The 25,046-nt window shown below is 37.9% G+C and overlaps 1 protein-coding gene across 3 annotated transcripts in view; it reads right to left on the bottom strand.

Annotated features, from left to right (window-relative positions):
- The window catches only part of GTDC1 (glycosyltransferase-like domain containing 1), a 315,044-nt gene that overhangs the window by 178,247 nt on the left and 111,751 nt on the right, over nucleotides 1-25,046 (bottom strand). For all 3 annotated transcript variants that reach the window (XM_005862021.2, XM_014536236.1, XM_014536237.1), the window contains 2 exons: nucleotides 13,063-13,230; nucleotides 8,617-8,790 (listed from right to left, as the gene is read on the bottom strand). In XM_005862021.2, the coding sequence (XP_005862083.1) occupies nucleotides 8,617-8,790; nucleotides 13,063-13,230 (342 nt within the window). The remainder of the gene's footprint in view (nucleotides 1-8,616; nucleotides 8,791-13,062; nucleotides 13,231-25,046) is intronic.

Below are 25,046 nucleotides of genomic sequence, written 5' to 3'. Positions count from 1 at the left end.
GGATTGTGAGAGGGATGTCTGACTGCCGGTTTAGGCCCGATCCCTGTGAGATCAGGCCTAACCGGCAGTCAGATATCCCCTGAGGGGTCCCAGATTGGAGAGGGTGCAGGCTGGGCTGAGGGACACCCCCCAAGTGTATGTATTTCATGCACCGGGCCTCTAGTAAACAATAATTTCATTAAAAATAAATCTTGAGTAAGCAAGGTTTGGTCTATATAACTTCAGACAAAAAAAGGGATTGCATATATATGCTGAACTCAAAAGTCTCTTCCTGTGATTAGGCTAGCAACAGCAAGATGGTCACAGTATAATGCAGCATGAAAGGTTTGCCTTATATATAAAGGCGATTTCTTCCCAATGAGTGGTGCTCAACACTGAAATGATTTACCAAAACCTTTTTTTTTTAGCACAGTGACCCTATAAGAAAATTTTAATGACATTTAAAGAAAACATGATTTTGCATTCATTTTTAAGAGCCAAAATAATTATTAGCAAATATAGGTATGTTTAAATTTGTAAAAGTGAAGCAAAACTTTTATTCTTCAACTTCAGGCCTAGATTAATATTTAAGAAGACAGTACCCACTTTATTATTTCAAAAAAAACAAAAAAACATAGACAGTCCTTTCACAAATATGTCTAACACTAATACATTCTCAAAATATCTGAGAAATACAGCCACATGTGGTAAGAAGATTAAGGTGTTTTCTGGCAACAATCCCACAAGCAGAACTTTACTGTAAAAAACAAAAAAATTTTGGTGGGGGAGCCACGGGGGCTGCCTTCTGTCCCATCCATCCACAATTTCTCAAACTGCGGACCTGCTGTTGTTTCTGACACATCTGCTTTGCAATGGAAAATCGTGTTTTCTTTCATAAGAATTCTCCAAAAAGCCCTTAGGCTCCTCGTCTTGGTTTGCACAGCCTGAGAGTTTTCATTTAAAGTTTTCACACTGTTTTTAAAATTCTCCATTTTTGTTTCAAAAATAGTTAAGCAAAGTCCACAAACCTCTGTTTTGGCATCACATTTTAGTTACATGGAAAAGGTAGAGAGAAACGTGCAGAGAAATTCTTTAGATTTCAATAAATGAGATTACTCATAGTGACCAACATGGTTTTCCCTCCTTCCTCTGCTGTCAGGAATGAAGGAGGAAAGCAGCTGTTTATTTAATCTCATCCCTATTCCTGGGATGTACAATCTACTATGAAATGAGGAAACCCACAGGTGAAATCCACTCCTTCTTACTCTGGGGCACCTCTGATGATCCATATCGTGAGAAACAGGAATAAATAGTGAAATGATCACAGAAACCTATGACATTCTCCCCCGATGATCTCAGCAAGGTTGACACTGATGTTCTCCATGGGGACTGAAGTGGATCTGAAACCCAGAGAAACTACAGATTTCTCAATCGGAAGCACACCAGCTTCATTGTGCTCAAAGTCCAAACTCCCACTCCTAAGGATATAGCATCCACTCACCCCTGCATTAAAAAATAAATACATGGATAATACACTTGATCTTAATACATCAATTATGGGTAAATATAATGAACAAACTGAAACTCTTTTTCATAATACAATGGGGCTGAGAAGGCAGAGAAGTGACAAATATATACACATATCGAGCCTTGACAACTTGAGCATTTACTTCTCATCTCCTTTTATACAACTGAATGTGTGTTTTTTTTGAAGCAGACATATCCATTTTGAAACTCCCCAGTCATACCTCCCTGATGGAATTCTTTTAAAAGACATGATCTTTTTTCAAGGATCAGGTAATTCACTGTATTTCTACGTTCTTAGGTGGTCCAACTTGTTGGAAGTGGGGATAATCTAGTTATAATGGATTGGCACTGCCCTCTGAGACAGGTGTCATTCTAGAAACTCACTTGTGAGAGAAGAGAGTTTGCATAAAGGAGAGATAACTAGCAACAGAAAATGAATGGTCTGATAGGTAAAATAGCAGTCTGATCCCACAGCTCTTTCTTTGAAGCAGTCTTCCTATTCTGCTTCTTTAGGTCCCTCTTCAATTTTACTATAAAAATTCTTCCCTAACATTTTTCATTCCTCTTCAGGTATCCTCTTTTTTCAAAATGTCAACCTTTAAAAGTCTACTGTCTGAAGCCTTGAGTCCTTTTATCCATAACCTTACCATGACAGGTCCCCTTTCATTTGATGCTTCTGTCAGTTCTCTTTTATAAATTCCTTGTCCTTCACTGGCCAGGGTCAAGTACCAGGGACCAGGAGACCAGACCTTCTCTCGGCAGGACCAGCAGGATAGAAAGGCTGTTAAGAATGTGGGTTCTAAAACAGGATAAAAGCAATTGACTTCTAGTTCTACCTTTACTTCTGTGTGATTGTAGGCACAGAGTTACTCACATTCTCTATGGCTGAGTCTCTTCAACTATAAATGAAAATATCTTTCAGACTTGTTGGAAGATGAAAATGGCAAAATATGTATACTACGCTTTCCAAGATTCAGGGCTAAAATAAGAATCAGCAAAGGGAGCTGTTATGGTGAGCTCTACCTTCCAGAGATGACATGGTCAGAAAGCAATGTTCTGGGTAGATGCTCTGCTCTCGCAAGACTGAGGCTTGCACAAGGGTCTGGATGAGGAACATCCCCTAGTTCTGCGAGGCCTTGCCTGGATGACGGTCACATGACCTAGGGTAGGCTGCGGGACTGCTTCCTTTCCTCCTCATCATACACCCATCAGCACCACAGAGTTCTGTGTGAAATATGATTTGTTGAAATGCACAGAATTTCCTTAATTTTCCATCTAATCTACATCATTTAACACAATAGTTTTCCTTTGCAATGTGTCTGTTATTAGTCTCATCCCACCACGTTTTCAGATAATATGTATCTTCTGATAAGAGACAGGCTGAATATTTGCATTCTTTCAAAATTCATTTGTTGAAATCCTAACCCCTCCGGAAATAATATTGAGAGATAGGGCCTTTGGGAGGTGATTAAGTCATGAGGTTGGAGACCTCATAAATGGGATTAGCGCCCTTTTAAAAAAGACCCCAGAGTAGTCCCTCGCTACCTCCTTAAGTGAGAACACGGCAAGAAGATAAGTCATCGATGAACCAGGAAGCAGTCCTTCCCCAGAAAGCAAATCTCCTGGCGCCTTGATCTTGGACTCCCCAGCCTCCAGAACTATGAGAAATACATTTCTTTTGTTTACTAGCCACCCAGTCTACCATACTCTGTGGTAGCAGCTCAAACAGGCTGAGATATGGTATAAATGTGGCAAATGGGCTTTGTTAACCACCGATCACCTGGCAAGTCTGGATGCCTTCAGTACTGAAGAAGCTGGTGCATAGAGCCAGCAGCAAAAAAAGCTTGGTCCATGAAAGGGCCCCAATCAGGAAGATCTAAAATGATAGCTTGTTGAAATGTTCCCTAGTCACCCAAACTCGCAGTTAGTACAACTGCATAAGAAAGGGTCTGGATGTTCATTATCTTCCATTAGGTAAACATGGCTCATGTACGCCCTACAGTAGGACACAATGCTTACCTTCCTTTACTGTCATTTATGCTTTCTGCCAAAAGTGGCTTCCACATTTCCTTACGTCCTTTTTAAAAAAAATATATTTTTTACTGATTCCAGAGTGAAAGAGAAAGGGAGAGAGATAGAAACATCAATGATGAGAGAGAATCATTGATCAGCTGCCTCCTGCATGCCCTACACCGGGAATCGAGCCCACAACCTGGGCATGTGCTCTGACCAGGAATCAAACCGTGACCTCCTGCATCATAGGTCAATGCTCAACCACTGAGCAACACCAGCCGAGCCATTTCTTTACATTCTTAAAAGGAATGTACGTATGGGCTGCCATTTGCTCTCTCATAATGAAATCACAGTCATCCTTTGATGTTCAAGCTGTGCCACTGAGGACAAATGTCAGCAGGGGACCCTCCATGTGAGAGCTGCCTGCCCTGCCCGGAAGGAGCTCCAGGCTGCTACGCTTTTTCACTTCTCATATTTTTTTAATAGTTTATCTCTCTCCTCCCTTGTTGTCAAGTTGTCAGTCAGCTGTCACTTTTTACTGCTGTCATGAGCCTGACTTTATCACACCCCCAATTGGATGCTGCTAATCTGTTGTCAGCTGAGCAATAAGACAATTGGGAGCTGAAATTGAATTTGCAATCAGTGGTGTGAGAGCACTGGAGGGAGATTTTGAGATATGGGTTCTAGTTCCTGCTCTGTCTTTAGCTGTGTGATTACCAGGAGACACTTAACTTCTCTGGGCCTCAGTGCCTTCATCCATAAAAGGAGGAGTAGTGTGTGTGTGTGTGTGTGTGTGTGTGTGTGTGTGTGTGTAAAAGAGAGAGACACACAGAGACACAGGAAGAGGTCTCATCTGGATTTGAATCCTAAGTTTGTGTGGCTACCAGGAAGAACATATGAAAATTTTCTGTGAGTTAACAGAATGCAGGGTGGGGTACCACTGACACTTGAATTGAAAAATTCAAGGATACATTTTAGTCATCACTTTAGTTAATCTCATTCCTCTGCTTTCCCTACTGACCATCATCTTAAAACACTCTTCCCTTTGTTCCACAAGATAATTCTCTCATTGTTGACCTTCTGACCCCTCTATCTTCTTTTCTCATTTCAGTCCTTGGCTCTTCCTCTACGAACCCTTTAAGTATTAAGAGTGCCAAAGGCCAGTCCAAATTTAAAGGGCAGGGCAATGATAAGAAGCCAACAACAAGTCTGAAAAGCAGCAACCTATGTGTCCCAGAAACCAACTGAAGGGTGTGTCACAGTATGTCAATTACTGTGATACGTTAAGTAAAATGAGGACTGAGAGGTGACCACAGGATGCAGAGACATGGAAGTCACAGGTGATCTAGACAAAAACCATTTCAGTGAAGTAGCTTTAAGAGAGAACAATAGGAATGAAATTAGCAACAACAAATATTTACAAGTCTTGCAAGAAGTTTTGGTCCTGAGAGAAAGAAGGAAATGAAGCAGTAGTGGAAGGGAAAGGTGGAATCAAGAGAGAATTTTTTCAAAAGATGTAAAACCTAACAGCATTTTTGTAAGCTAATAGGAATGATCCAGAAGAAAGGAAAACTGATGATGCAGAAGAGAGAAGAAAAACTTGTTAGAACAATAGTCCTTAGGTTTGGGAGAAGGATGGGCTCCGACAACCAGTGGAGTGGAGGAAGGGCCTCAGACAGGAGCAAGGCCAGTTCACCCACAGGACCAGGCGTGAAGATGGAGACCAGGCCACAGAAGCACACAACTGCGTAGACGTGGTGGTAGCAGAGGACAGAATTCTCACCTGACTGCCTCTATTTTCTCAGTCATGATCTGAGGATGAAATCAGACACTTTACTATTAGACCTTTGCAAAGGAAGGAAAATGCATGGTTAGTTATTTAAAAGAGGAAAATGTGGTATGCTTGCCAGGCAGATTAAGGTTCCATCTGAATTTAGGAGTCATGGGTTTAGAGTAGACTAATAAGTATGGCAGGATGTCTTCTCCTAATTAAATACAAAGGAAAGGGGGCAAGAGATTTGAAAGTATATGCAAAAGAGTATTACAATAGAATATGAAAATTAGGCTGGGGAAGAAGGAGGGAAATTAGGGTAAGAGAAGAATGAAAGTGAGGGGTTGGCTCAATCAATGGGTGGCAGGTTCTCTGAAGGTCAAAAGACTGAGTCAGAGTGATAAAGAGAATAAATAAATTGATCTATTTATATGGCAGAGTAGTTTTCTCTTTTTTAAAAATATGTTTTTATTTATTTTTAGAGAGAGAGGAAGGGATAAAAGCATCAATGATGACAGAGAAACATTGATTGGCTGCCTCCTTCATGCCCCTTTCCAGGCATCAAGCCCGCAATCGGGGCATGTGCCCTGACTGGGAATTGAACAGATATCTCTGGGTTCCTGGGTCGACACTCAACCAGCTGGGCTCTCTTTTTTCTTTTTAGTACCTCTCTATTTTCATGTGTTCACTAATAAAGAGAGAAAAACACTGCCCTTTATATGCAGGTGACAATAAATGTACTAGGTTATAAAAGAATGGGATGGGGTGTTAATAAGGTGAATTCATCTTCATTGGGACGCTACTGTATGTCAGGCATTATGCTAGGCATTTGCCACACACTAATTCATTTAGTCACCACATCATACCTATGAGGTTATAAGGCAAAAATAATCATGACCATTAAAGAACCTAAGCTCAGGGTCATTTCACTTATACTAGTACAGGTCACAGAGCTAGTAAGGCAAAGACTCAAATACATGTATGTGCAACTTTGGTGTTAAAGAGATTTCCCATCCCAAAATAAATTCATATAATGAAACATTTCCAAGTGAACATTCGTTCTGTATACTGTGTCCTGGTCTTTGACAATAAAGCAGTGGAGGGGGGAGGAGGACATGAGGTATCAGCAGGTGCCACAAGCCAAATGTTACTGAATCCCTATGTGACAGACATGGTCTGTGTTTTATCAGTTATCAGCATTATAAAGCCTCACAGATTTTGCTGAAATATGGCATCTTCCCTTCCCTGTTTAATATCCATTATTATATATTATTATAGCGCATTGTATTAATAATTTAATTGTACCTTCTTCTTTGTTTTTACTTACACCCATTTTTGCCATGACCAAATAATATTTGTAAAGGGAGAAAGATATAAGCATTCAAAAACTGTGTTTGTATTTTAAAATCACATTGGCGACTTTGCCTTTGGAATTACTAAGTATTTTTCAACATCTCAACAAAATAATACTCTTCTAAGACTGGAGGCATTAGAATGATTGTCATTCATGCAAATAATCACTTACTTACACTATATGAGTTTGGGTTGGATAAAGCAAATTACCATTTGAAAATAACTCAAATAACACTCTGGGCTAAGACCTCGCTTATGAATGTTATCTTGGCCACAATATTTCTTAACCTTCTTCCATTTAGCGAGATGTATTTATGGTAATACAGTCTAAATTAATAAACTATTCAATTGCCACAGGTGTATTAAACACATAATGATGGAGGGATATGTCATATGGAAATGAATTTAAAACACTATTTATTTGGAATTCTATAGCAGTAATAATTAAGATGTGCTATAACCACCTATTTATCTAAAGATGTATATTTTGACTTTATATTATATGAAAAACATAAAAACATGTCAAAAATAAGGTTCATATTTTAAAAATATGATCTAAAGTATAAGCTGTGTTTGAGATAATCGTGGATCTAATGTATAACAACTATATTTTTCAAAAGTTGAAATTTATCAGACATAAGAAAATTGTATTGATACAAATACATATTATACATACATATATATATATATGTATCTGAAAATCGATGGTTATCTTAATTTCACTTAGCTTGATAGTATTCAAAACTGTAAATAAACCATTTAATGTTTTTGACAAATGACCAACATTGACAGGAAGCTTGGACAGTACAAAAAAATGGAATAAAAATTCATAGGGTCCCAACTTTAATCTAGTCTGTGACAATAACCAGCTGTGTGAGTTCAAGACAATCTCTGCCCCCTGGGCCTGCTCTCTGAACTCTGTAAAGTAAGGACAAGGTGCTCTAACTGAAATTGTTTGACTCACTCATTTGACTTGGTATTAGGCATATTTTTCTTCAATGAAATATTTACTAATAAGAAACTCAAATAAACCAGCATTGGGGTGTGGAGGAGGACAACTGTCTCCATAGCAAAATCTGGACGAACTAGGGAAGTCCAGAACACAGAGAGTACTGCTGACTGCCTGAATAGCACGTATGGACATTAAATCGTTTCCTGCCTTCATTTCAAGGATGGGGAAGAGACAGCTGTCCCTGAACTCTTTTTAAGGACACAGTCAGTTACAAAACAGCAGCATCCCCAGCTAGTGTGAATCCCACTGAAGCAAACTTACTATTCACAAGGGAGAAATACTTCTGGTGGTAGTAAAAACAATTTTGCTAGGTTTAATCAAAAGTGAAAAGGAATTCTAAAATGTTCCCTTTGAGCCACATCATCCGTTGCTAATTCAGGGTGGGCCTAGCAACCAGGGTAATAAAAAATGTCCTTAGTAACTGAGAAAGAGAAATGGCAATTAAGCGCTTTTGTGACCCAACATAGAATACCCAACTCTCTATTAAGATAATATAAATAATAAAAAATGAAAGAAGGGAAAAAGTGAAGAAAATAGCATGGAAAATGAAAGTAAACCAAGCAGCAAAATTTAGCATTGATTTACGTAGAACAGTTATTATTATACATATACATCAATGGACATAAGGTGAATGCAAAAGTTGAGAAATAGGCTTGATGATGACTTCTTTAACAAAACAACAAGGAAAGAACCAAAACAGTAAGTGTTAAAAGTCAAAACAGCTTGTTTTAGCAAACAAATAAATAAGAGAAAAGAAAGGAAGATCTCAACATCAGAAGTAACCATTCAGTGATAGGTCAGACAAATGATTATTTAAAATCTTTGCAAATCACAGCATGGTGAAATGGAACTCGATTCTCTAATTAACCATGCTTATGCTGAGAAGATAAAATTGGCAAGAAGAACACCAATTCCTACACAGTGGGGAAATAATTTGACAAACAGAGTCAAACATACTGACCTGCTCACATCAGGAAACCTGATGGGATAGTAAATAACTTGGCACTTGGGTCTGATGATGTTTTCCAGATCCTTGGGTCTGTGGTCAGGAATCAGCTTCATAAATTTCCCAATAGAAGTGAGAAACGACTCCATATTAAAAAGAGAGTTGAATACCACCACATCAGCCACCAGGCTGTAAAGGGAAAGGATAAATACAAATGATGAGCCCAACAGAGTTTAAATTGCACCTTGGGTTTGCAAAAAAAAAATACTCTGCACTTCCATAAGTAGTTATCAAAATGCCTCTAATAGATAAGTTCTTTTTATTATATTATACTAGAGGCCCATGCACGAAATTCGTGCAAGGGGCTTGGCCCTCGCAGCCCCGGCTGGCCCTTGCAGCCCTGGCTTCGTCTGGAAGGTCATCCGGATGGTCATTGGGCTGTTTGGTCTAATTAGCATATTAGCTCTTTATTTATATAGGATCATGGGAAGTTAGATTGTTGGTGTCAGGATGAAAGGCAGGAGAGGAATTAAATGATTTAATGCTTTCCTGTGAGGCTTCAAAGGCAATTATATTCTTCCACAATGTCAGGAACTTTCTATACTATCAACAGCAATAAGTACAGTAGGACCTTTTGCTTTGTGACCCAACCACCCATGTTGGTTTCTCTGTCAGTGATGGAGTTTGTTTTATACCATACTACTGAGAACAGAATGTCTGCCATATTTTTCACTACCTTCAAGGGGACTAATTGAGATAAAGCTGTTTCATACTAGAGCAGTGGTTCCCAAACTTATTTGGCCTCCCGCCCCCTTTCCAGGAAAAATATTAGCGCCCCCTGGAAATTCTTTTTTTTAAATTTTAATAGCAATTAAACAGAAAGATATATGTATTAATGTTTCTACCTTTTTCGTAAAATATAGTAAAGAAAGGTGTAAATTAGAAACATTGAAGTTTGAAATTATGAAACTATTTATTGAACTCAGAATAGAAAGGTAATACAAAAAAAGTTAAAACAAATGCACCTGTGGCCATCACCGCCCCCCTGGATCGCTGCAGCGCCCACCAGGGGGCGGTAGCGCCCACTTTGGGAATCACTGTACTAGAGCATACCTTCAAAGTATGTGGTTGAAGTCTCTTTCTTGTTTTAACCCTTGCTTCAAGAAACTTTTTAAAGTTCTGGGCTATACAGGAGGGATCATATGGGGTCTCTACAAATAATTTCACCAAGATATTTGAAATAATCAGAGAAGTAAAAGAAATTGGTAGAAATCATTACATTAAGGAACTCATTATAAAGAATCACAATACCATGGACTTTCAGAATTAAACAAAAGAAATGTAATATTGGCTACTGCTTTAGATGAAAGACTGTGCTTCTCCCCATAATATTTTTAAAAAACAAAAAGCGATCTGAAATACATAGTTATAAGGCAACGTGAAAACAAAGTCTGTGTGTCATAAATACATGAGCAATTTTCAGAATTTTCTATAACATATTCTTGGAAACCAATGAACACAAATGATAACCATGGGTGAGGGCAGGATAAAACATAAGTATAGGGTGAGGCAAAAGTATGTTTACAATTGTGAGTACACAAAACACAGAGTTTATATTCTTGTCTTATTGTATTATTTTCCATATGAACAACTGTGAACCCACTTTTGCCCCACCCTGTCTATAGTATAAATATGTACTATGTTCCCTTTATGCGTCAAAATACTGATTTAAGAGATCATTGTTTTGATTTTTTTAATGGCCCTCTTTGCTTTAAGCAGGGGATTTTCAACTGGAGTGCCACAAGAATTTTTAAAACATGCAATATCTGACTATTTAGTTAGGGGCACTGACCTCTTTTCCCTTAGATTGTCAAATTTAAAAAAATGACAGCAGCCAACACAGCAATAGCTGTCTGGTGTGATTGAATCAAAATTATACCTATTTTTTAAAAATATTGGCATAAAATATATTTTTTGGGTGTGCTGCAGAATTTTAGTAATTAGTTTTTGTGTGCCATGAGATAAAAAAGGTTGATAATCGCTGTTTTACCTAGTAAGCAATGAAACGGTGTCTCAGTGTCACCGGATCTCAATAAAATGAATACAAATGCTTTGATATAGGATCCAATAGAAAAAACAGTTTTACTTCACCTTTAAAATGATAGGTAAAAAAAAAAAAAGACTGAAAGAAGACATGCAAGTCCATAGACTGCAAAACACAGATGAATAAGCAGAGCTTATAGAAGAGGAATACATACCATAGCACAGCCTCAGGTTAGTTTAATTCACATTTACTGAGACAGCTAAAGTTCCTGTTATTAATACAGAGCGGAATGAAAAACCAACAAAAAGAATGTTGACCTGTCACCCCTATGCCTGCCTCACAAAACTGCTTCCCCATACAAGTTATTTTTTTTTTTTAGTTGTGACCTAGTGCCAATTTGGGGATAGGGGTGATTACAACATGGATAATACAAAAGAATGTCAGAGAAGTGCTGACACAACACCAAGCAATAAGGAAGCCAATATAATAATATAGCAAAAGTTGAAGGATGTTTTACAGCTAGTCTGTTTTCACCATATGTCACGTATTGTAATAGCGACCCACAGGTCATCATATATAGTTGCGACATGTGTTCGTAAGTCAGAGGGTTAGTGAAACCTCTATTTAAGGTGAGTGCTTATGTCAGTCATCTCTAAAGTCCTTAACTGCCACGCGGCCAGGAAAGAAATCTCCCAGTGCCAACAAAAGCAGAAGTCAGCAAGAAAACTAGAGAAACATTTGAGGAAGAGGGAGTCATATGTTTCAAAGAGAATCTGAACAGGACTGCTTCCTGACACTCTTATTTTTCCTCTGGATAACCGTGAGCCATTTTTTTCTTATTAACAAGCCAACCAATGATCAAGTCCACTTCTTTCTCTCCAAGCATGTCTAACAGTTTACCCTCTTGAGAAGAGCAATGCTGAAAAATCATGTAGGAGTTCTTATAGTCTCATTGCTACAAGCAAAAACAATCTTTTATGGAAGAGAGAGATGAGGGGCAGTAAGCTAAATTTTTTTTTTCAAATATCCGCATACAACCCAACTACTTACAATCTTAACACCCAGTCTATGCTAAATTAAAGATCCAAGATAGTTTACAGAAATACTCTTTTTCATGCATTTCCTCCCTGATATGAGTGAGTGTAACTTCCATTAACTTTAAAGCCACCCATAAAGGGAAAAATAGGCTTAATTTTTTCCCCCAGTTATTTCTCAAGGGTAATAAACACACACTATCTGAGGAAAAGAATGATGCTAATTCAAGAAATCAAAAGAATATTACAAATGTTTTCCATATTGATAAAGCACAAAATGATTTTATTTTTGTTTTTAAAACATATTTCCCTTCTCTGTTTCAATATAAAAGAAAGTATTTTAATTTTATTATGAAATTTTAAAATGGTTGCTTTTTTATGAGACATTTGATGGGAAGCAGTTCCACTCTTTTGATAGCACTGCTACTTCACAATTGAAGCAGCTTGTAAAAATGATTGCAGAAAAGCATTTGCAAAATGCTCAAAACACAGAAGCAGCGCCATAGAGCTGCTTTTCTATGTCAACTAAACTATGGACTATACTTGCAAGAGTTGAGAGTCTCTTTAAACACATCAACAATCCCAATTGCTAATAACTGTTTAAAAAGGTGAGTAAAAATTAGCCATTCACGGCCAAACTTAGTCAATTCGATTGTTGCTGTTCTGTGAATAGGATGCAATAGCCAAGCCGTTTCAGGGTTGTTATTAACTTCTTTCATTAAGTAAGCTTCAGGAGATACACTTTGTTGAAGTAACAAGAGAGAAGGACCATCACCTTTGAAATGTCATGGTATTTTAAGGCAGTGCAATTTCAGAAGACTCAATGAGGGGGCGAAAAATACCAACAACTACCTAAAGATTCATTTTCCATAGTTTTCTCTTACAAATTATATAAAAACAAACAAACAAAAAACCTCCTTGCTCCATGATGTCTTATTTTTTGTTTACTCCTCTGAAAATTTCTATTTTGATTTTAGCTGGATTCATTGAAAGTGGTTGGCAAAAGAGCAGACTGACTGCCCTTTCCTGAAAGTATGTCTTAAACAGCAGATGAGAGAATCAAGGGTGAAGAAGGTCCCTGTGAACCCGTTGATTCCATTGTGAATGTTGTAGAAAGTAGATAATTAGTTCAACATATAATTAGATCTTATATACATATACATACGTATATATGTATTTTATAAAAGGATTAGCTGTGACCCTATACATAGATGGCAGAGGCACAAGTAATTACTACCATGGAAGGTATGTTTAAATAAACACTTGTACCTATCTTAAGGTGTTTTAAAATAAGGGTACATCAGGTCTCCAGATTTAAAAGCTAACCATCTATCAAGATAAAAGTAGCAAAGGACTAAATATCATGATACAGTCGATACCTACCATGAGAGAATTTGGTTGTATCCATACTGGAAATCCCTCTCCTGACATTTCTTGACAGGATATACCAATTGGTTCTCGTGGAAGTAGAGAATCTTTTTCAGCTTCCCAAGGTCAGGCCGAAGGGCAGCCAGTTCAGTCAGGTTAAGCACTGAGCTTGCAAAGAGGGTCCTAGGAAATAAGGAAATGAGGGTTCACTGTCCAGAGCACGCTTGACGGGCGTCATCCTTTGCCCTTCTTCCCCCTCCCCACATCCTACCCCCAGAAAAACACGTGCCCTACAGGGACACATCAATAGTTAAGAATTAATACCATGTAGCAGCATTCCAAGTCTTGATCTCTGAAAAAAGCAGCTGCTAAGAACTATAAAAGCTCCAAATCTCATTGGTCTTCTCAGCTCAGTTACTGAGAGATGCAAAAAAAAAAAAAAAAAAAAAGCTGGATGGGTTTTATTGAAAAAGGCAAGAAAAGCTCTATCTGAAGGACAAATGGAACAAAGATAAGGCTGACTGGGGAATACTTGGCTTGCCAGTTTCATTACACTTTACTTCTTTATGCAACCAACTACTGAAATTCAATATACAAGCAGGAATGGCACATGCTCATGTTATGACATAAACCCTTTTGATTTATGCAATAGACTTATCTAGTGTGGTCTTTTTCTCTTGGTATGTTTTCTCACCATGCCTCCCCGCCCCCTTTTTTTTAACAATTCTACAATATTTCTGGGGGGGTGGGGGGGGTTCTAATTTTTTTTCTCTGCTACTGCACTACTAGTGGCACCAGATATACAATTTGTAAAACCCCTGATATATCACATAGATATTTAAAAAATGAAGAAAGGCTGATTGATTCCCTTTCTTTGGGGGAGGGGAGGAAACTGAAAGCTTACCTACCATGTTTATAGAGGAAAGTGTCTATCAACGCACTCCTTGCCCAAACATTTACTAAATGCCTACTACGTGCCAGGGTCTAGCCAGGAAGAACAGAAAAGATGGACAAGGCTGCCCACTGCAATGAATGCTGCCTGTCATAGTGACACACACAAAGTACTGAAGTTACAAACAGGAAGGAGAGATATGTTTCATACCTCGTATGTTTCACTAACGAGGTATCTACCACTATGGACACAGGAGGTGCAAATTACAGTCCCTGAGCAGCCAAGTACATTTAGATGGCACAATTTTGATGGAATACCACCTTTATAACATAATGCAGCATCATTTGACCCTTGCAGCTTTAATTCCCAGTCTAAAAAATGAGGTTCGGGAAGGTTATGAGTGTTCCTGGAATCACACTGTTGGAAAGTGGCGAAGCAGGGCTCCCGGTCTCTCAGCCCCAAGTGCTTTCCATTATGCCAGGGACATGAATTGGTCATGGGCGAGTTACATTGCAAATGCATTTTTCTGTACTTAATAAATACAAAATATCATCCTTGTTATTACCATGATTACAACTCCTATAAATTATCCCTGGCTGACAAGCCAAATGGCTAACTTCAGGTGTTTATATGATCTGCAGCACTAGCCTTTCACATAAGAAGAGTGATTACATAATAAGTGCATGTATCATAAATAGGAATTCAAGTGTCTTCTTCATGGGCTACAAAAGGCACATCTGATCAAAAAGCAGTGATCTCAATTTTACACCCACATTGCTATATTAATGTCATGGTTTGTTGCTCTAAAGTAAAAAAAAAAATTAAAAATCTTACAAAGGAGATACACTATTGTTTAAATTGTCTCCGCATACCTAACTAAAGCAAAGAGGAAAACTATGGCCAGAAAATGCCCTATTTTCACCAAAAATATTCCCACCACCACCTCGTACAAGTCTTTCAAGAACTTAAATTGAAAATTCTGAAATATGAAGGTATTTGCTTATTTACAAATCTTATCCTTAGTAGAGAGAACAATAAAACATTAATTTCAATCAATATTTTCCTAAAAAAGAAACTAGATGGCCACTTGTGGGTCTACTTATTGGAAAATTCTCCCCCTTTCCCTGTAGCCCCACTCCCAGCCCCAACATACAAACCCATTCTTAATCATTAAGACCTGAGTAAGCTCAACATTTTTCACACACAAGGTAGAAAAATTCATTAAATGTGGTCCCCTTATTAATTGTTAATTACAAAGAAAAAAATGGTACCTTTAAAATGGAGAAATTTGGTAGACATGAATTCATCCAAGTGTGTGGTCCCCTTATTAATTGTTAATTACAAAGAAAAAATGGAGAAATTTGGTAGACATGAATCAAACTAAATATGACCTAATGGGACAAATTCATATCTTGTATTTTCCAATACAATATCCTGAGAAAGATTCAAATCACCAATGAGAAAGATACAAATCTGCCAGAAAAGCCTGATCTGAATTTGGTCATGAGGAAACAGACATATATCTTGCAAAATAACTGGGCTGGATCTCCAAGAAGGTCAATGTCATTAAAGAAAAAAATATATATAGATTAAAGGAAAATAAAGAAACCCCAAAGCAAAATGCCACTCTGATACTGGGTAGGGGAAAAGCAGCTATAAAGGAATTATGCGGACAACAGGGAGACTCTGAATATGGGCTGAATATAAGATTGTAAATTTTCATCAGGCTTAAATTTCTTAAGTTTAATCATTTTAATGGGTTTATATAGGATATTATCTTTCTTTTTAGGATAACTGTTGAATTGTTCATATGTGAAGTTACATGATGTCTGCAACTAATTCTTAAATTGTTCAGTCAAAAGGCTACTAATAATAAATATTCATATGTATATATTTACATAGAGAAATAAAAATGTACAAATATTAACAATTAAGTGATTGGCATATTGTAATTCATTGATCTAGTCTTGCAAATTTTTGTAAAGTTATACATTATAAAACTACAATTTTGAGGAATATGCACAAAATGGCCTTAAGTAGAAGGGAAAACTATGCTACATGCCATAAGCAATAAATCCATCATATATGCACTTTTAGTCATAATCCAATTGTTAATTTCCTACATGAGAATTATCCTCAGGGTGGACCTGAGAAATCAGTAGAAAATGTTTAACCAAGGTGAGTCCTACTCCTACCACACCCCTCCTCTTCTCATCCTACGAGCTGATCATTGCCTTCCAAGTCAAACTCCCAAATGAAACAATGCAATACATTCAGAAATGAAATGGCAATGATTTTCAAAATATTAACCACACCAACACTTCCTGTAGTTTCTTCAGTCATTAACAGGAAATTCATTATATTTTTATTGCTGATCTTGAAATAGTCCTCATGCTCCTAATTTGTGGAAATTAGCTCTATCATTAGTAAAACAGGCCTCTGCTTTTTCAGTTGTAAAGGGTAGTTAAATTGGACAATAAGCAACTCCTCAAATATTCAGCTCGATGATTCCCCCAAATAAGCAATGAATATGCCCTCAAAAGGAACGCAGGTGTGACTTATAGGCAATTTTCACTTTGCTTCCTTCCATCAATTAAAAAAAAAAAGTTTACAATCATACAATGAGTGACATCACTCCATCAGCAGCTAATCCCTTGGCTCCCCACACTCCTCTTGCCTCAGGTATTATTTAAGCAATAAATCCCAGCAAGGTGAGCTTTAGCATCCCACACTGCGAGTCTGGCAGGAAAGGGCACAAGGTGATAGCGAACACCAGTAGGAACAAGATAATTCCTGACAGCTGCTGCTTGAGCACAAGTTAAATTGAACAGTTTATCTCAGCGTGAAGATGTTATAAGGTTTTATGTTTAATATTTTTAAATTAACATAAAACCCAGAGAAAGCAGTTGGGCAATCTTTCACAAACATGACATACTACAATCACTGCATAAGCTGGATTAGTACTTATTACCACGCGACTACAGAATTAAGCTGTTTTTAGACCACCAAAGAGCTTTAAATTGCAACTTTTGTCTCTGTAAGAGAAACCTATATTTAAAATGTCTGCTAAATTCAAATTAGCGGCTACATCATTAAGTCACCATCTCACGAAAAGTATGAGTAAGCCGCTATTAGAATCCAAAAGGCTCAGGCTGCCGGCACGTTAGCACCTTTCTATGTATTTGGGATTGTGTCCCTACACACGGTTCAATTGTTCTCAGTGCCCATTATATCTGCCATCTGAGTCATGTTTGCTTGAGAAATACAAAATCACTCCACGCAGTGAAATTCAACATTCGAGGTTTTATCCTTTTCTTGCTCAGTTTGAATAAACTGGTTGCTTGCCTTTCACCCTGCTGCCTTCATATGTAAAAAGAGATGCTGAGGTACATTTAAGCAATGTAGGAGTGAGGCCACTATTATCAGGATGCACAATTCTGTATCTTAAAGGAAATGGAAAAACAACGAAAGGAGAAACAGAGACAGGCATTCAGTATTCAACCACCACTACACATAATCTAGTCATACTCCCTCATTCCTCATTCCTGCCCCATGAAATCTTTTCAACAGCTGCCCTACCCACTCACCCCCAACCACTTAAAACAAATCAGGATATATTACACAGGTTAACACAGATACCGGTTTGGGTTGTCACTCATACTGAATGATTCATTGTAGGGCTCCGTAGGCCCTGGCCAAAAGAGTCAATTCCGTTCTTCCAGCTGTGTGGCTTCACTCAATGCCTTGTCTAGATTCACGTTGCTCAGCCTCATTCCCAAAGTCTTTGTTCTTTTCTGATTCCTGTCCCTTGATATCCCCTCTCCAGGACTGTAGACCCTGTACTTGCTGTGATGTAGCATTTTCTACGATGATGGAAATGTTCTATATCTGTACTGTCTAATATAGTAGCGACTAGCTACATATGGCTATCCAGCACTTGAAATGTAGCAAGTGCAACCAAGGAACTGAACTTTAAATTTAATTTTTAATTAACTTAAGTATAAACTAAATAGCCATACAGTAATGCCTACTGTGTAGGAAAGCACAGCTCTGGATGGACCAGCTTGACTTAACCTAACACTCCACCCATGGCACCTGAATGCATTTCCTCACTTAATTGATCTGCTTGTACAGATCCTTGACTGGATTCTAGTAATCTAATTATTAAGTTACTCCTGGCCAGGCTCTCCAATTCTGGAATGACACTATTTCCTTTTTCCTTCTGATAATTAGAAAACACATATTCATTGCAGAAATGTTTTAAGTACAAAAAAATATACAAATTAAAGAAATATCACCCACAACCACCCGAAAAAGAGAGAGCCACTATTTGCATTCCAGCAATCATTTAGCCAATTGTATGTTGAGAATCATCATTTGCAAGATACTAGACTAAATGATAGACATAAAATAGGAAACAAAGTAGCTAAGGCAAGATGAAAATTGACAGGTTGAGGAACTAAAGACCCAGGAGGCTGGAGCAATTCATTCAATGAGAAAATGGCCAGAGAAGAGCCTGAGGAAATTAATGGGCCTCTGGAAGACATGAACATAACTGTGGATTTTATGTTAACAACAATAGGTACAAACTGAAGGATTTAAGCAGGGAAAATACAAAAGTATATATGTATCTCGAGTGCATTTACTCTTGTTCCTTTTACTTTCTAATTATATATATAAATACATTGTTAGATAGGGATTTTTTGCTAGTAACACTTAATACAACATGTTGTTCTACTATTTTAAAAATTATTCTTAAAACATATGATTTTAATATATTTAATAATGTGATATGCATAACACCCCTAAGGCATGATTTTTATATTCATATACATAAAGCTTTACATTTTTGATTGCATAATCTCTTATATTTCTATTAAGTTTATGTATTTCATAAGATTTTTTTATTACTTTTTAATATCAGAAAATTTTACTTACTATCAATGGAAAACAGACCGTGAGGAATCAGTTTGGAAGAAGGAAGAACAGGAAGGAGAGGAGAAAGGAGGGTGGCTGGGCTAAGATGTCAGACTGGAGGTGAGGAGCAGGGGCCTGGCTGGGTTTGCTGATAGCACCATCAGGTTTGCTGATGAACTAGACATACGGAGGGAAGAATGGAGTACTAGCTTTTCCTTTGCGTTATCACCTCCAATGTTTGTAAATCGTGATCCAATATAACAGCAGTTCGATAAAACATACAGGCCTACATGAAAATCACTCCCAAACATTTCAAAAGTCTTTGGCTTAAATATACTTTTGTAATTTGTAAAACCTGTGTAGAAAGATAACTGAGTTCTGATATTCATTAATCATTGATACACAAATTTCATTTTCAGCCAGTATGCTTCAGTTGCCAGCTCCTTCATCTTAATTAGAACACCTTTACTACACGTTTAAATGCTATGGATTTTCAAAAACCTTCAAGAACACTGCATAACAAAATGTTTCCATTTGCTAAGACAACTAAGAATACAAGATTAAAATCCTATCTAAAAGGAAAGGAAATGTAGTAATTTCATTTCCTAGCTTCTTGTGATGAGTAATTTACAGGCTGCTTAGAAAAGAGTATCCCGGTTCCCAAAAGCTGTCCCCTGGTGTGCTGGCCAGGAGGGCACCGTGTAAAGAACACTTGCACAGAAGGCACGGAATCCAGGTCTGTAGGGAGGACCTGCCACTGAACCACATCTCCATCTGGCTTCTTAACACCTGTGCCCTCCGCAGACACCGGCGCTCTGGCCTGCTCTGCGAAGGCTTAAGGAGACAAATTACACGGTACCTGTTGGAACTTTGTTACTAAAGGCGTCACTGAAATTTAGGCATCTCAACTACTCCAGCAACCTCTCAAGTCTTTTCATTCTTGGTTTCTGGCATAATGCCTAATCCATAAAAGACTCAATAATTACGTTTGTAACAACAAAGGATGAAACAGGAAGGAAGGCTGGGCATAAGTATTGAAAAAAGAAATCTCTAAACAAATGGAAATTGTTACTGTGTGCACAAACATTTTTTATGTATTTTGAAACTAGAACTCATTGTTTTTTAATATATTTTTATTGATTTCAGAGAGGAAGGGAGAGGGAGGGAGAGATAGAAACATCAAGCTGAGAGAGAATCATCATCCATCAGCTGCCTCCTGCATGCCCCCTACTGGGGATGGAGCCCCCTACCCAGGCATGTGCCCTGACTAGGAATCGAGTTGTGACCTCCTGGTTCATAGGTCGATACTCAACCACTGAGCCACGCCAGCCTGGCAGAACTCATTGTTAAGAGTATTCTTAAACACACAAGGTAATATGATCTGCTCAGAACATTTACACATAAACCTGTTTTAGAGATTCTACCAATAAGTCAACAAATCAAAATATTGTCAGATCTCTTGACTTGACAATATAAGAAGTACAAAATATCATCCCTTTTGGAAAAGAGCTGACAATATAATTGGTAAAATAAGCCAAAAATACCGGAAACACTGAATAACAATAACAAGATAAGTACCTTCTGTCCTGTACAAGCAGAATCACGAAGCAGCACAGCTGACTGGGAATGCAGGGAGAAGCACTAAACGCTATGGTTTGGTTGGAAGACAAAAGAGAGAGTGAGGAAAACCAAGAAGCCTCAAGATTTTGGGGGGCAGCAGAAGCCTGGGTCCTGAGGCCTTGGGTCTTGAAGCGTCAGTACGATTTAAATAAGTCTGGGGAGAAAGGACAGTTTGCTAAAGTTTAGCAAAAAGATAAGTGATCAGATAAAATTGTTAAGGTGGTCTTCCATCAGACCCAGAGGTGCCCAAATGCAGGGTGGAAGTTTGTAAAAAGTCTGTGCTTTGTCTGTTAGCATATGGGGGTGCAATGTACATTTATTATTGTACTAACAATGCTTTATTTCTTATTATCTTAACTGAGTTGTGACTGCTCGCTGGCTAAGAAAAGTGATAGTAAATTGAAATAATGAGAGTCAAACAAAATACCACCATCATTACCACTTTCAATATAAGGGAGGTTGCCCTGTACATATCCAAATACAGATAATACCAGTTCATTTAAAACCATGGCTCTCCATCATCACTTTGTGATAATGAAATCCTGAAGTCACCATTATGTGATAGTATTCTGAAGGAAGAGAGGGAACTGTGTACCATGCAAGTTTTTGAAATATATATCATTTCATTTAATCATCACCCTAAGAGATGTGTCTTATTATCCCCATCTTACCAGTTCACTAAAGCACAAGAGGTCTGGTTAGATGCTAAGACAAGCAGTTTCTATGAGGCAGAGATGAGTTTCAAATCCAAGTTGATCTGGCCCCAAAGCCTCTGCTTTTTTCAGTTATTCCACACTGATTTGGAATCATCTAAGATTAGAATGTGACTCAATGTTTCCTGTAAACTGTACTTCTTAGTACAGTCTGTGTTTGAGAAATAAAAGAATAGAAATGGTACACAGAAGAACTGTACTCACCGGAACAGTTTTATTTCACCCTTCATTCATCACATATTTACTGAGAGATTGCACCATTAGACAAATTGTGGAAAGGCGACATCCATCAAGAAGGAGCCCCTGAAGAGAGGTAGCCTAGGCAGCATCCCAGGTCACAGGAAGGAGTCAGCCTACTGACGTAACAAGGATGCAGGTCATCAGGGCAGAGGGACAGAGAGAAGTGGGTCTGATGGGAAGAGCAATGACTTGATTCTGGGAGGGAGAGGGTGAGCATGACTCAAAGGTTCCCAACTTGGGTAATCGCAGTTAGAGGTAACATTCCTTCACAAAGAGGGGAAAACAAACCAGGTTGGAGTAGAGGGAAAAAAGAGAGACAGTTTTCACAAATGCTCAATATAAGTAGAGTGCTCCCTAGGTAACTGAAGATAACCAGACAATAGACTAAAGAAGAAATTGCATTAGAGATTTTTTTAAGGAAGGTCTTTTTATTTTACTTTTTTAAATCTTCACCAGAGGATATGCTTTTATTGATTTTTAGAAAGAGAGGGAGAGAGAGAGAGAGAGAGAGAGAGAGAGAGAGAGAGAGAGAGAGATGTGAGAGAGAAACATCAAGATAGGTTGTGCACCCTGACCAGGAATCAAATCCGAAACATTTTGGTGTACGGATGACACTCCCACCGGGTCAGGACTATTAGAGATTTAATTCAATTAATGTGTCAGATAAAAATGTTGGTTCTGGTGTGTTATGTAATTTTATATATCTGTTTAACATGTTTCTCCAATATTTTACATACTATCTTGTTTTTCCCCGTTAAAGTATATACTCTTTGATGAGATATATTAGATCTGCTATTGGTTTTTTTAGTATCTGTTAGTTTCCTTAATATGACAGTCCCCACTCTGGATTTAAGTTTTCTTAGAATGAGTCCTATAGCTTCCTTGTTCATTGTCCTATCCCAGGTGCTCAATAAACATATAGATGAATGAATGAATCAATCAGTCAATCATTCATTCCCTCAATGACACTAAGAAAATAAAACTGGTGATTCTCTGTTTATAGTAAACTGTTCAATATGATATTTACTTCTACCATAAAATATAAGTTGGATAGCATCTCATGTCCCCCCAAACCCCCCACCCCCGCCAAAGAATGCACTTACCTTCTTATCTGAGCACACAAGACAATTCCTATGAATGTTATTTGATGTTGTTTTTGTTTAAGCCCATTACTTTTTCCTTATGATCCCTAATAATATGTCCGGCACTGTTTTCTGCTTCACAGTCCTAACATATCAAGTATTAAGCTATTGCCCAAAGAAAAGGAACTCCTGGGGAAAGGTGGTGTCAACCTGGTACAGGGATCAGGAATACACAATGTCATGATAATGATTTCTGTCATCTTCAGGGATTCATGATCATCAGCCTTGAAGGAGTAAGTCAATTAACATGCAAAAGGCATCCAACTTGCTGAGTGTGCTGGGAACACTTCATATGGTGTTTTATCTCCATAAACTAATATAATTAGTATGTGAAATATTTATCATTCACCTCATGATTAATCTATCATAGAAGACTATTTCTTAACAGCAGCATATCATTTTACATTGGAATGTTCTTCGCCCTTTAGTTCATGTCACTCATGAATCCCTAGAGTTTATTTCTAAATATTAGAAAGTTGGAAATCCAGAGATCCAAGGCAATGGATATGAATCTTATCATTGCTCCAACTCAGCCCTACCAATACTGTCTAAGACTATACACTTTTAAGGACACACCAATCAGGCAAGCCAGAACACTACTGCTCAAAGAGATACAGAAAGCTGTGTTCAGGCACAAACCTAAGAAACAAACCATAGGCAAGCTAGAGTGGCGTTTAGATACTATCATCATTTAGGCTTGAATATTATGACAACAGGAATAGTTATAATAGTCATAACAATAACAATAATAATATTATCCTGCCTCCTGGTATAGCAAGTAAATTATCCCTGACAACCATGGAAGGAGAGGTATTTTGTGCCCCAATAATGAAAAAGCTAACATGGCAAATATGGTCAGTTGCTATTTTTACCGAGTCACATCTATTGCTAAAATTAACAAGCACAAATAAAGTGCCTCCTAAATATTCCATCTTTCTATAATCAGTCATAAGATCTAAATTTTTTTGTGCTTAGGAGTATTTGTTCTAAATTTGTTTCCCAGAATCCTGTATTCTATTGACTTGTTCTATCATTTGATTTGTGACATTTTGTTATGCTTCTCATAGAATTATTCCCGTGTTTTGATTATTGCGTCCATGTTTGTTTTGGCAAATCTGAGACAGTTCTTTGAAATCTTCCCTGACTTTGATGCTTAGTAAGCCATTTGGAGAAATAACCCCCCCCCAAAAAAAAATTATTTACTATCTCCAATGTATTACTACTTTGCACACCACTTTAATTATATGGATATAACTAGATAATTAATTACAGAAGTCAAAACCAGTGGAGTGTAAGTACACAGTAGGCACTCAGAAAGTGTTTGGGAGCGTGTACTATTAAATAATGCAGTGCATCAGTAGATGTAGAAAAATAACTTGAAGACATGAGTCCCAGGATTGTGTCCTGGTCTTTTACCCTTTTATTTTAAAGATGAGGCTTTTTATAAACATTGATTTGTTAAATCCTGTGTTTCTTTCTTATCAAGCCAACAATGTAAAAATTCTAGCATTATGTTTCTAGTCTATATCACTGAGGGGGGCCTCACAGGGGGGAACAGTTGAAAGCTAGTTTTTCAAAGATCAAAACGTCCCACAAAAAAACCTACCTATTTTAATAGCGTAAAATGAAAATTTTAAACTCTTCTATGTGACTAAGTTTGATAAATAAAAAACATTGTATTTTTAAAATATGGTTCCTTTAACCACAACTTAAATAACTGCCCCGTTGTTTGTTGCTGTTGTTGTCTTTTTTGCCTTAAAGTAACATATGCATAGGTACAGGGGCAAAAAAAACAGATGAAAATTTAAAATGTTATATAAACAATATTGTTGAAGGTCATTCAACACAACCTCCATGACATAGTAACTTTCTGAGATGCATTTTTCTCGGTCTCACCTACCACACTACACTATATGTGGGATTCATCAAATATTCTGGCTAGCAGGAGCTTCGTGTTTCCTTGGCCACACTTCCTTACCTAGGTGACTAAGGAGCACAGACGAGGTCACCTGCCCTGGGCTAGCCAGTGAGCGGCCAAGCTGGGCCCACTATAGAGTTAGTTACAGAAAGGGGGTCACAGGTGTTGTTTGGGCGCCTGCCTCCTCATTTCAATAGTAGGAGCGGCTTTCAGTTAGCTATCGGGATGGAAACATTCTCCATTTAAAAAGGGGGAAAGCCAACTCACTGGGGGGAAAAAAAAAGTCAGTAAAACTTTCTTTGATCATGTTTCACCCTTTCTACAAAATAGAGACAAAAGTACTTAAATGTGAACGTTAATAAGCACTAGAGACTTGCTACAGACATCCATCTGAGTCTCAGTGTTATTTGAATTTCCACTGCCTACGTCTTAGGGTCATAGGCCATAGGTCACATAAAAGCCACTCAGAGCTTCTCGCTGCCACGTGAGGCATTTACCCACAGGGCGCAGCAGGGCAGCATGCCTCTAAGTCAGCCCTTTCCTTTCCTCCCTTTCCT

This window comes from Myotis brandtii, unplaced genomic scaffold (genome assembly GCF_000412655.1).
Source record: "Myotis brandtii unplaced genomic scaffold, ASM41265v1 scaffold1577, whole genome shotgun sequence".
NCBI classification, from domain to species: Eukaryota; Metazoa; Chordata; class Mammalia; order Chiroptera; family Vespertilionidae; genus Myotis; species Myotis brandtii.
This window is presented reverse-complemented; position numbering and strand designations above follow the sequence as displayed.